Source organism: Pogonomyrmex barbatus, unplaced genomic scaffold (genome assembly GCF_055798465.1).
Source record: "Pogonomyrmex barbatus isolate J1 unplaced genomic scaffold, ASM5579846v1 scaffold16, whole genome shotgun sequence".
Lineage (NCBI taxonomy): Eukaryota > Metazoa > Arthropoda > Insecta > Hymenoptera > Formicidae > Pogonomyrmex > Pogonomyrmex barbatus.
This window is the reverse complement of record NW_028297112.1, coordinates 3,162,282-3,175,609: the sequence shown is the minus strand read 5'-3', so window position 1 is coordinate 3,175,609 and position 13,328 is coordinate 3,162,282. Positions and strand designations below refer to the sequence as shown.

General features: G+C 28.5%; 1 protein-coding gene across 1 annotated transcript; it reads right to left on the bottom strand.

Moving 5' to 3' along the window:
* Window positions 1-332: 332 nt before the first annotated feature.
* Window positions 333-12,889, bottom strand: qvr (glycosylphosphatidylinositol-anchored protein quiver). The gene is made up of 5 exons (XM_011636710.3): window positions 12,404-12,889; window positions 10,898-11,042; window positions 8,760-8,807; window positions 7,711-7,857; window positions 333-7,400 (listed from the first exon to the last, which is right to left on the bottom strand). The coding sequence occupies exons 2-5, from the start codon at window positions 10,920-10,922 to the stop codon at window positions 7,144-7,146; spliced, it is 477 nt and encodes a 158-aa protein (XP_011635012.2). The 5' UTR covers window positions 10,923-11,042; window positions 12,404-12,889; the 3' UTR covers window positions 333-7,143.
* Window positions 12,890-13,328: the final 439 nt, after the last annotated feature.

The window sequence follows — 13,328 nt, the reverse complement described above, 5'->3', positions numbered from 1 at the left end:
TAACGAAAGTTCAAATAGATGAATATGTATAAAAATTATAAATTTTTGTAACATTTCTTTATTTATAATTTTTACATATACAAATCAGAATATTTTGTATATTTATTTTTTTATATCTTTTGTTTACATTTCACTTCAAATTTAATTACTTTGTAACAATTATTGATGAAATGATGATAACACTAAAAGGTTCGAAATAATATATTATTTGCATTTACAAACTTTTAATCTTAAATAAATTTAAATTTTTTTTTAATTTTGCAATTGTAAATACAATCATATCATGATGATATATGAACATATGGATCATGTGTAAAACACTAATACATCGGTTTGTAAATTCACAGGTCAATATACATTTATAATATACATTTTTATAATATACATTTCAAACATTAATTAATTTAATATTATAATTATCTTAATTTAATTTGCTTTACGTTAAGGCATGTTATAAAATGGGATCAATTCACGTGTTAAAATTATCATAAGATAGATAAAATTTAAATTGGCATTTAGCAATGTAATTGCTATTTGTATTGTAGATACAAATCATTTCTAAAATTTGATAAATAAGCAATTTGTATAATTAGTATTAACGTACATAAAAATATACTTTTAATATTAATTGAAAATGTATTTAATTCTAAATTCATATAACATTTTTATTAAATTTTAAGATGTATATTTCAATTGTTCATTCAAAATATAAAATTGAGCAGAAGTAATTTTTAATTACTTTTATAATTAATATTATTAAATTAAAACTCATGAAATAGTTTATTCTCATTATTTTATCATGTAACTTAATAAAATATGTTGTTTTTTTTTATCTAAAAATCTAGTTACAAATTTGTATTAAATTCTTCATATTTTATGCATCAAATTTAAAACAAGGGAGTTAATGCTAAATGCATTTAAATAAGAATCCCACTTCTCTTATCACATATAACTTGGCTTCTTAAGTAATAATTTTAATAATAATTCATAAAAATAAATTAAAGCTTATTAATATGATAAAATACATTAATTATTAATTATTAATTATTAACAATTCGAGAATGGGGAACATGTTTGCTATCATTTACAATCTATCGATGCAGACGATAACAAAGATATAATTTTCATCGCCATTTACTCTTAAACTTCTAAGTAAGATTAACATGTTATAACTCTTTGTTACTTTGTTACATTATCATAAAATAAAAGTTATTTAAAAGTTATTTTTTTAAATATTTTATACTATATTATATAATTGTATACATATCACACAGAAACGCAATATACATATAATAAAACATATGTATCTCAATAATTAACTTTTTAAATGTATTTCATTTATTACACTTTATTAATTTTAAAACGCAATTGTATCTTCTATAATTTATTATAAAACATATTTTATTGTTCTAATAAATAAAATTAAAATTTCACATATACAATTTTTAAGTTAAAAGACCGAAAGAATTTATTTATTTATATCTATTAAAATTATTTCTGCTAATCTATATCCATCTCCTTGCGTCGATATCTTGCTACATTAAGCAATCCATATCATAAACATGGATTGATTTAATAATTATACGTGGATACTTTTCAGCTGCGAGGCCAAATTTAGTACCGATTATTGTCGGTAAATGAGAATTCAATTTTGATATTTTCATATCTCCATTGAGATGAGTGAAATAAAGAAACATGCTCGCCTTATTTTCCAATTCTTATTAATCCTATTTTCAATATATTTCTAATAAGAAAGATATAAAATCCTTAACAAAAAATTAATTAATTTTAAATGTGTTAAATTTTTAAAATTTTGTATATTTTAATTAAAAATGATTAAAATACTCATTAATTTGATTAAATTCTAGAAAAAAAGTTCTTGTTACTGACACAAATAAGCATATTCATGAGTGTAAGATAATCTTCTGTTTAAATATTATTTAATTTTAATTTGTATTAAAGAAATATATTTTTTGAGAAGAATAACATCGTTGATTTATAAGATTGTAAAATACTACTAAAACCAAGTAAAATTCTAATATACAGATCAATCTGAGCATTTTCTTCGATCGCACTCCGAGCGTTTATATGCGACTCGAAATGAAACAATAGAAAGAGAAAAGAAACAAAAAATAAAGAAGAGACGAGAGAGGACATAAGAGATTATAGATTACGATAAAAATATAAAGCCTCGCAGCCGCGCGTGCGACAATGAACAAATGACGCGACACGAGCCGCATGGCTTGCCAGAAAAACATCAGTCTGCTTGCCATCGATCAAGCAAGAACCGAAGCTTGTTTGGCAAGAGGCTCCAATTCGAAAGCCTCTCTGTGAGGACATGTGCGTTCAGCTTAGTCGTGCCACTTGCGCGAGCAATTGCAATTGTTAATTGACAATTGTATTTAGCATAAGTAACGGTCACTCATTACAATTTAAATAGTGTCAGTTCTAAATTATTTGCTTTATAATAATTTTTGCTCTAAAGAAGAATATGATTTAAATGAAAAAAATCGAGATATTTTAATCACTTTACATACTTTATATTGTGAACAAGTAATATATGCTGACCATAGGAAGTAGAAGCTTATGTTAAAGATTATAACATTATATAAAAGTTTTTTAATTATTAAATAATTTTTTTTAATTATTATTACGTTTATTGTATTATTAATGTTTGAAGTAAAATATTTGTAAAATACTCATTGGAAATTGTTGATGTGTTTAAATGTAATTACTGAACTTTCTACTGAACTTCAATAAGTTGATTCAGCGATTTTCCCTGCTGAAACTTTTTCAAGTGATTAAATAGAATTAAGTATAATTTAATTATATAGATAAGATTAATTTTTATTAGCAGCTATAAATTTGTCAGTTATGGCATGAATAAAGCTGAAGGCCCACGTTGTGCTTTGTTTTTCGTCTGCTTTGCGTTGCATTTGTTAGGGTGGAAGGTATCGTGGGTTTCTATAGTTGTAATAGTTGTTATAACCGTTATTTTTATTAATGCTGTTGTTGTTGCATTTGGACGAGCCACGGGAGAAAAGAAACAGCGGATTAATCGGTTCTAAATCTATAAGCGTCAAATAGTTCTAAATTTAAAAAATTTTTTACCTGTAATCTAATGATGTGTATTTTACAATGTAAAAAAATTATAGACGCTGTTCGTTTTCGACCAGTGACTGTGAAAATGGAGTACCTGTGTACTTGTTCACACGCAAAAGTAATAACGACAGAGTCATGCAAAGTGTCATGCAAAGTGGTGCTGTACGTTTAGTTGAAAGTCGAACGCTATACTTTTTTGCATAATTGATCATGGTTTTAATCATAATATCATTTGTATGAAACATCATTGTTAACGATTTATATATAGCACATAATATGTTAAAATAATTTTATTAATATATTTTATGTAGAATTATAACATAAAAGATATTTTTAAATAACTGATATTATAAAAATAATATTATTGGACAAATTACCTTTCTTTGAGAAAAATAAAATTGTCATATAAAGATTTAAAAATCTCTCTGTGGGTATATATATATATATATATATATATATGTATATATATATATATATATATATATATATATATATATATATATAGAGCTCCCCTTTTTATAAAAATATATAAATATATTCAAGTTATTGATTTTACGTAAGGAAAATTCTATATTATATAGCAAATTAATTTTTACTGTGTATATAATAAAGTCAAATTTATGTTTAAAACTAAAACTTTTTGCGCTGACTTTTCATAAATCGTACAGTCTTGTAAACTACAATCCATGCACTCAACTTCATTTTCATCTACGTGTAACTCAATTTTTTCCTAAGTGCCTTGAAATTTTATTACTATAATGATCTAGATTCTTAAGAGTGCGCCCATTTCCAGAAGATCTTAAGCAAATTTTTATCTTATATTGTTATCTTAAATTTTTATTCAAACATGTAAATTTTAGTATCATCAAATTTTCAAATTTTTAATATTTTTTTAATATTTTTAAAAAATTCAATTTATATAATTTTTAAACGTTTATATATTTCTTATCAAAACTCAAAATTCTTCATAATTCTTAGAGTTTTGAAAACTTTTGTATAATATGAAATCAAAATTTTATTTATTTAGTTCCTCAATCTTTGTATCTATCTCTTTAACCTACGAATTCTAAAATGCTTGAAAAAAGCGTTTATTGAAAAGTATATTTGTTTCGGAAAACGTGCGCGCATATATGACTAGATAACTTCGGAAACTCGAGAAGATCATCCTCGTTGCTCGTCGGTCGGTTCTCTCTGCGTCTGTCGGCGTTGTCTGTCGGATGTGCATGCTGCAACCATGCCTTCTAAGATAGAATCTTTCTATCGTACAAGCTCGCCTTCTATTGTAGACTCGATTGCCTCCCGTATCTTTCATCTCAAATATGAGGATGCTTTTTCAGATCGGACGAGAGGTGTCTATGAGGAAGTTGCATTGTTATAGAATGAGAAGAATGAAAAAAGAGTGCAGAAGATCAAGAATCAGACTACTGTGACGATGTGAGAAAAAGAGAGGAAGAGAGAAAGATTATGTTAAGAAGAGTGAAAAAGAGAGTCATAATTGGGTACAATCCAGGAAGCGTTTTGCTTCAATTAAATTGCATAACGAATGAACGCCACTTGTCATCATAATACGTAATAATCATTATTACATAACGATTACTACTATCATTAATAATGTAATAATTATTTTATAAGTTTATATAAGTTTATATAGTGTTATAATATTAAAGGCTATAGACTTGCTTAAAACAGTATAAATATAAATAATTATGCAAAATAATAATATATATATTAAATAAATACATATAAAAGATATAACTGAAAAAATATGATTTAGAAAAATATCTATTCAATATTTATTTGTCAAGCAATGTGTAATAAATTTCAAAATTATACATTTTAAATAAAAGTTAATACAGCTTTTCTTTTTCTATTTAATTCTTTTATCTAAAAATAAAAAAGTTTCTGAAAATCTTTACATACTTTAATATTTTTTATGTTATGTGTATTGTGTACAATCGGCGTTCATATCTCGCGCAATTTTATTGTGCTTTTTCATATGATTTTGCATTGAACAAAACTCGATCTGTCGCGTCGAACATTGTCGCATTAGAATAAAAGAAACGACATAGTGAGGTGCATTGTTGTGAGAAAAATCCGATAGTTAGAGTATCCACCTTCTGTTTTTTCTCTTTATCATAATATTAGGATAAATGTTTAAATCATCATCGATGTTCCTAGACGACAGTACATGCAACGGTAACGCTGAGGAAAAAATTTAATTTATATTTTGTTTGTTGATTTGTAGTTAAAACGTATATTTTGAATTTTAGAATAAAAATTTAAGATATATTCTATAACAGCTAAGTGTTGAAGTTAATGAGTGATTAAAAATTGAAGTAAGAAATATTGTAAATTATATAATTTAAATAATATGCATTCTACATAGGTATTTCATTAAATAGGTATTTCAAAGATATGTAAATATTTTCTTCTGCATTAAGCAAATTAGTTTTTGTTACAGAGAGATGTAATTGCTTTCATTATTCAAATCTATCATTAAAATAAATCGTAGAATATTCAACACTTTATTTTATAATTTAATAATGTGTTTTTTATAAAATTCCTTCCTCAGGGTTTATGTCACGAATGTATTGAAATGATGCCAGTCGTGCTTGCTCAAAGAGCAACTAATAGAGAACTCGGACTCGCGCCAAAATTGTTAGAGAAATCGATTAGATAGTTGAAATGATTTCTAAACGAAAAACGCCTAGGTACTATCGATGCTGTCTAAGGCCAGTGATCGGAACGAACGATACACATAAATAGGGCAAATCTCGCAAAATAGAAAACGAGAAGATTATTTTTTTCATTTCTTATAGTATTTCATCTCTTAAATTAGAATTATCTAATCTTATAGCAACTCCTACAATAAGTTTATAATAAAATTTATTATCAACATTGTTTGATAGCTCTTTTTAACTTTCTTTTAGTTTCTTGTTTTGTGTTACAAGTATAATTTAAAAATAATTTAAATTAATTTAATTAAAGCGAATATAATAAAATTTTTTACATAAAATTTTTTACAAGAATGAATATATAGAATGTTTTGTAACGGTTGTCATGAAATATATTACATATTACTCCCTTTCCGATTATATCATTTAGATGATCATCTAAATCAAAAAAGGAGTGGTAAAAGAACAAATAAAAAATGTTAGATAAAATTATCTTGAGATTGTTATTTAAGACTTTTTTGTTTTTGAAAAAAATCAAGTTTGAACATTTGTTAGATACGTTTAACTATATTTTAAATTAACGGATCTTGCTATAGACCCCACTTTTGCCATCTCATCGCAGATTTACATTTTCAGAATCATGTTTTGTGTCAGTCTTGCTACATTGAACTTATTTATCACATGACCTTTCGGTTTTTATCACTCTATTCATATAACTTTTATATGATAGAGAATATGCAATAAATGCATAAATATGTACGCACTAGCACCAACGCAAGCAACGACACTTCACAAGATCTATTAACTTAAATGTAGTTAAACGCATGCATATGTATTAAATTTTCAAATTCAATTTTTTAAAAAATGAAGCTTTAAAAGAAAAAAAACTTTATTTTTTTGTATAAAATTATTCTCTTTTCAATTGTATTATCTATTACGCAACATCTTGTATATTATATTTTTCTTAAGACATTCATTTATATATATTTTCTCCAGCATTTAATATATATCAAATTTATCCTTAGTATTTTTATTTTCCATGCGTAGAATATTTGTAATATTCATAAGATATGCAACTTTGATAAAACTTTTATATCATATAAATATAACATATATGATATCTATGTGATCTGATGGATCGACAATGCGCGTTCAACAGAGACACGAAATTAATGATAATGATATACGTCGTCTATCACACTCTATGCTTTCGACTTTCCTCTTTTATTATCTAGAAGGATCTAGCTTTCGGGATCGAAGCCAGCTCGATCGTTCGTTCCGACGAATGGTCATGTTGTCGACTCGCTAGAATCTACAAAGGATATGATTGGACACCACTGCGATGGGTGGATCGAATTAATTGGTGTTATACGATGTGATCATTGCAATGTTCTACAAAGCAAGCTGAGGCTCCTAAGACGGCCGAACGCAGAATAAGGATGGTCGACAGGATCAGCAGGAGTACGGGATTCGAGCGCGAGGTCGGGGGTACACGATTGCACATATCCTCCTCACAGAAGCACATGTGACCAGTGCCGGTACTTTCCATCATGCACACGTGGTCCACCATGAATAAGTTTATTTGTAGTTGCGAGGTACAAGTTCTCCTCACGCTCTCGTATGCTGTAAGAAAGAGAAAACGATAAGCAGCAAGTAAATTCTTGCTTGTGCAAATCTGATATCATAGTTGTACTTATTATGTATAACACGATAGAGAGCATAATATATATATATTACTATATTAATATACAAATAAATTTGTTTGTAATACCATGATTTATTAAATGGCTGGTTTGCTGAGTTTTAGTTATTAATGTTTAAAATAGATTAAAATATAATCTGGTTCACGTACTATTTCATAAGTATTTTAATTCTTTTTAAAAAAATAAATGAATCTTTTACAACATCTTTTACAATAAATAAAAATGCTTACGTGATTTTGCGTTGCGGACCATTTTTACGCAACATCCGTTACATGTCATCAGCGGTGGCTGATCCCTAGGTAGTGCCGTGTAATTGAAAGGATCCTTGCATCTGAGATCCGTCCATGAATCGCATTCGTAGCAGTAAATGGAGCGAGCTATGAAATAGATATGCTTTTAAAAGTTATGCACCATCTCTATCGCACTGGGGAAATAATGTGCGCAAAGTTAGAATAAAATAATTCATTCGCGAACAATCTTCTTTTTAGCAATTATATGTTTAATATTTAATATTTAATTAATTTAATTTTTTGTTCATATTAATTTTTGCTTTGTGGAATGTAATAATATAATCTAATATAATAATCTAATAATCATATAATCTAATGTGCATTTGATTATAATTTATCAAGTAGCAAACTGTTAAGCGATATTTAACGTTAACTAAGTAATTATAATACACATAAAATGACCAATTAAAAGTAAAATTACAATTTGATAATTTGGACCTATTTAATCTAGATTTCTAATTTTTTTAATTTGGAAAATTTACAACCACATAGTTTCCCAAGTGCATAGCTTTCACGTAAAATTTTACGCATGGGCACGCGCGTGAGTTCTAAAAATGAAATATCAGGCACCGTTCGCTTTTCATGGCACAATAGAGAAGCACAAGTGCTTCGGTAATACGTTGTTGTGCTCGATGAGACTGGACGAAAGTAAGATTAATTCACATCAAGCGACATTTACGACTCACAAATTACTCTTATAAATTTACGAAGAGCTCAATATCCAATTGTTGAAATATCTACACGAGTTTACGTAAAGCAAGACGTTTTTCTCATGCACTTCTCGTCCAGTTAGGAGCGAAAGCGATCTTGACCAGGGTAATCGTCGGCAGAGAACGCTTTCCCTCCCTCAGGATGGAAAACCCTGAGAGATGGAGATATTCTGAGCCACTTGGCCGCGGAGCGCATCGAGCTTCATCGAATCCCTATCGAACGAATCCGACGATACGGCACGGGCACACCGAAGAGAGTAAGCTGGTTTAATCACTCACTCTGGCACTCCGCATGACAGACGTTGGCAACCGCGAGTACAATTGCCGCTGAAAACGAAAGATTCGTTACTGTTTTGGGCAGTATGCAGTCGGCAGGGTGCGCAGGTTGCTATAGCTTAAGTAACTTGGCGTGGTCTGTAGTAAAACGCAAGCGACAAGACTAGCGCTATTATGCACCGGCTACGGTGGCTGCGACTACCATTATAACCGCTACTGTTTCTATAGCGCGTTTCTCTAGCATACCGGTATTAATTGATGTTGGGGAAACCGCCGATAGTTGTGCTAGCTAATAATGCTATTCGCTTCATTGATCAAAGAGGATCCATGCGGCAGACACGTTCGAAATTTTTCGGTTCGCTGGAAGGATTCTAATCTTGCTGAGCTTTCGCTCTTGCAGATAATGAGATTTACAAAGGAACTGATCATTGAGAAATTGATCATTGAGGTTGTAGAGTATAGAGTGTAGAATACAAAATATAACACGCATATATGACACGCAGTATAAATACTGTACATAGAACAAAGCATGTAGCATAGAAAAGTATAGATCAGCGGCAATATCTGGGACGTGACTTAGAAATCAAATTTGGTCGTGCAATTTTCAAAGAACTTTGAGACATACGTTATATTTGTTTTGGTGGAACAAGTTTTTATTTAAATAAGGAAATAGTTTATTAAGACAAAAGCTATAATTCTCTTATGATATGTTAGACAAACGTTTGAATAAATTTTCTAATTAAATTTTCTAATTAAAATGCATGTGCATATTTAGAATTTTCTTCAGGTTTTTTTAACTCTTTTGTATCTTTGATATTTTAATGAACGTAGGCGTGAAATGCCAAAGAATTAATATCTTGCGTGGTTTGTACAAAAGTTATTTAAATCGAGAGCAGTTGCATTTTCTTCATTAAACTTCGTCAAAGAAGGATTATTATAATTAATATTTATTATTATAATTATTTATTTATTATAAGCGGATCATATCATATAATAATAAATAGATAGGTAATATATTAATTAAATAAATAAATAGATATTTTTATATTCGTGTATCATCGTGTATTTTTTTATGTAATATTGTATGTAATATTATAGTTGTAAGATGTAAAAGACTTGCTATTGTCTGCGGGAAATATAAAGTTCTCAGGCCATATAATGGAATATCAAATAAAAGATATGTACATAAGAAATATATAACGCTACGGATAACGCTACAGGATGGAAAAGATAAAAGTGATACGCGCACATACAATGCAGTAAGTGTAAAAATGTGAAGTGCATCGACTGTAACAATGTATGTAACAATAGAAATAATAAAATAAATTCTTTTTAAAATAAAATATAATTGTTATATTACTACATTTTATAATATTACCAAGTAGTCAACATTGATGAAATTTTCAGCGATAATTATCTTTCGAACCGAAACAACTTGAAGATGTCCGACGCACGCTTTTGGAAATGTCGCATTTTATTAAATGTAGAGAATTTGTGTACTTTAAATATAATTTATATAACAATTTTGATTAAATCTATTAATTATTCTAATAATAAAAAGCTTTCGTAAAAAGTATGTATTATTATATAAAAACATATATGCAGTATATCTTTATATTGCAGTCCTCTACATTTCTCAAATGTGATCTTTCTTTCATGGATCTTACGTACGTGTCCACGTACCTAGCAGCACGGAGGCAGCGGCTGTACGCGCGTTGATTGATTTAATTATATAACACCTATGATCTAATAGTAAGACTCGTAATAAGACTCATAATAATTGCAAGTAAGACCGTATTAATTTATATTGTATAAATTTTCAAGATTATCAATGTCTTAACATAATGTACAAAAATCGCAATCTATTTGTGTCTTCTAACACTTGCATTTGCAAAGAGAATTAGTTTAATATTAAAAGAGTAGATATCCAATACTTTGGATACCTGATATTTTTTATCCTAGTTCCAAGAAACGTTATAATAGATTATAATAGATATTTTAATTTTAAAATAATAAAAGCTAAATGATGAATATAATCATTCGCGTAAGCGAGAAGCTTATCTGAATTTGATTTAATGCTTTTCTTATAATATTAAAGAACCTTTCGGGATTAAGTTTATCGAGGACGCATGCACACTCACCCACTATCAAGTGATTCGTCCACATGCTGACAGCGATAGGATCTCCTTACACTTTGTTTAGCTTCGTGTCATGTCGAGACTTTCTCAAACATCGAGTAGCGTCCGATTAGTGCGAGCTGATTTAGCCGTATATTTCAGGCTGTCCCTGAAATTACGAATTGATCTTCAAATTACACTTAGGACAATCTCTAGAGATGTACAAATCCAATTTCAGGCGGAAACATATTGCCTATAATAAATATTTTTCAATTCGATTCGACTTGAAGCTACCTAAACACGAAAGTAATTGTACAATTAAAATAAATGCCTGAATTAAATTCATTTTTTTTATATCTGATTGTTTTAAATATGTCACAATTTACAAATAAATTTAATTTACTTTTTTTTTTAGAAATCCTAAATAAAATAAAATTATTAATAGCTTTATGGTAACGTCATTTAAATTATATATCTTAATTATTTGTTACACATATTCTTATTCACTTTATTACATTGTAAAAATTTAATTAATGTTAGACAAAAGTTATGCTAGTTTCATAAAACTAAAATTATAATTAATTTATCACTGTCAACATTTAATCACCGGAAGCGTTTTGAGATATGTTTATATACGTATGCTAACATACGCATATTTGAGAACTGTCATAACATGACTGCTCTATTAAAGGCACTTAGTAGCTCAATGAAATAATAACGCACTAAATCATTTAACTGATGACGAAACTTAGTATCATGTTTCATGATAACAACAATAATAATAATAATAATAATAAATAATTAAATAATTATATTAAGTTACTAGTATCAACTTACAATGTTCATTATCCATATGCTTAATTTTTACATGTCAATTACATTAATAAAATATATTAATAATTAATTAATGAAAACGTTATTTAAAATAAATTTATTTCAAAATCTATTATTTTACAATATAAAACAAATCCAAATTTTAAAATAAATATAAGATTATATTGCAGAATAATATCTACATTAAAAAATACAAAATACAATTAAAAATTACTAACATTTTTATATAAGGACAGTTATAATCATAACTTTTAAAACAAGAAAGAGTTTTATAAAAAATTCTTTACTTTTTTTCTTTTATCTCTTGTAATTTTCCTAAAAGATAACAGTTTTTTCTTTTATGTAACTGATAAATGTAGTTTAAAATGTTACTTTTTTTTATACGTTAATTTCTTCTGTATTGATTATATTTCATTTCGAAACAAAATTGGTTAATTATTTACATAATTAGTCGAAAAAATTATTACGTTCAATTATTAATTTTTCTAATTAAATTCTTTTTATTTAATATATTATTTTACGCAAAATATGTAGATCTTATTTCACAATAATTTAATTGTGACACAAGTACTTAATTAGCTGTAACAATTAGAATGAGAATCAAAAGAGCACAAATTTAAAATCACTTGTATTTATAAACGGGATTTACAGAACAGACTTAACGAATTTGCATGCCTAATCACAATATGCACATACTTTTATTTTTGCACTATCGAATCTAGATACGTTGACTTTCTTTCCGGCACTGTCGACCCGTTTTTAAATGAAATCTCGAGCACAGAATCCACTTTCTTTTACTTTGTCATTCCTCGCGCGTTGTCTCGCGATCTCAGATTCGATTGTCGACCTTATAATGGGATCCAGCACTGCTCTGCGCCTACACCTTCTTCAAACTCAGACACCCTAGACGCGTCTATCGACGAGTCTACATCACCGATGCATAGCGTCGGTGAGACGCGCATAACGAGGGTACGAGGGTACGAGGGTATGCAGCACGGTGCAGTTTCGCAAAATGCCACGATGCGACTATGTGATAGCGATTACGCTGTAAATGCAGCGTACAAGCGCTTTCAGGGTACTGACAAGCGCGCTAGTCAACGCGCCGACCGGAGCGCGGATTCAGGTCGATCAATATGACGGAGTCGCCAGTCCATGCCACGTGCTCACGTTGCGGTAACTATACCGACGAAGCTGCTGCTGCTGGCTCAACAAAGGGTGCTGTTGCTAGGCACAATAGCTTTAGCTGAATTATACAATTCAATGGGAAGCTTTTAAAACAGAAACAATCGTGAAAGTTTAACCAACCGTACGATTAATGTTAGAGCAATCAAAGAAAATGTCAATGTTAATTTTACACATGACGATAAGGGTTGGTCCATTAATATATAGCGCTTGCGCATTTTGGCATCTATTTTCGGGTGCGGAGTTTCAAAGTTACAAAGGTGATAATCAGAAATTCTTCTATAGATTAAGAGAAGGTAAGAAAAGGTAAATAGCGAATAAAATATTAAAGTAGAAAACGCAAATTAAAATAATCTACAAGAAAATAATAAAAAAGATATGATACTTTTGTTATATAAACGCTGACAATAATTGATCTATCTTAGAATAAACACATTTG

What these genes read in the sequence shown, in the direction of transcription:
- qvr (XM_011636710.3), bottom strand. Translation starts at nt 10,922, where the DNA reads ATGTGGACGAATCACTTGATAGTGG. An exon ending in GACGAATCACTTGATAGTGG is followed by an intron (nt 8,808 to 10,897) that starts GTGAGTGTGCAT and finishes TTTCGTTTTCAG; the next exon opens with CGGCAATTGTACTCGCGGTT. An exon ending in CTGTCATGCGGAGTGCCAGA is followed by an intron (nt 7,858 to 8,759) that starts GTGAGTGATTAA and finishes TCTATTTCATAG; the next exon opens with CTCGCTCCATTTACTGCTAC.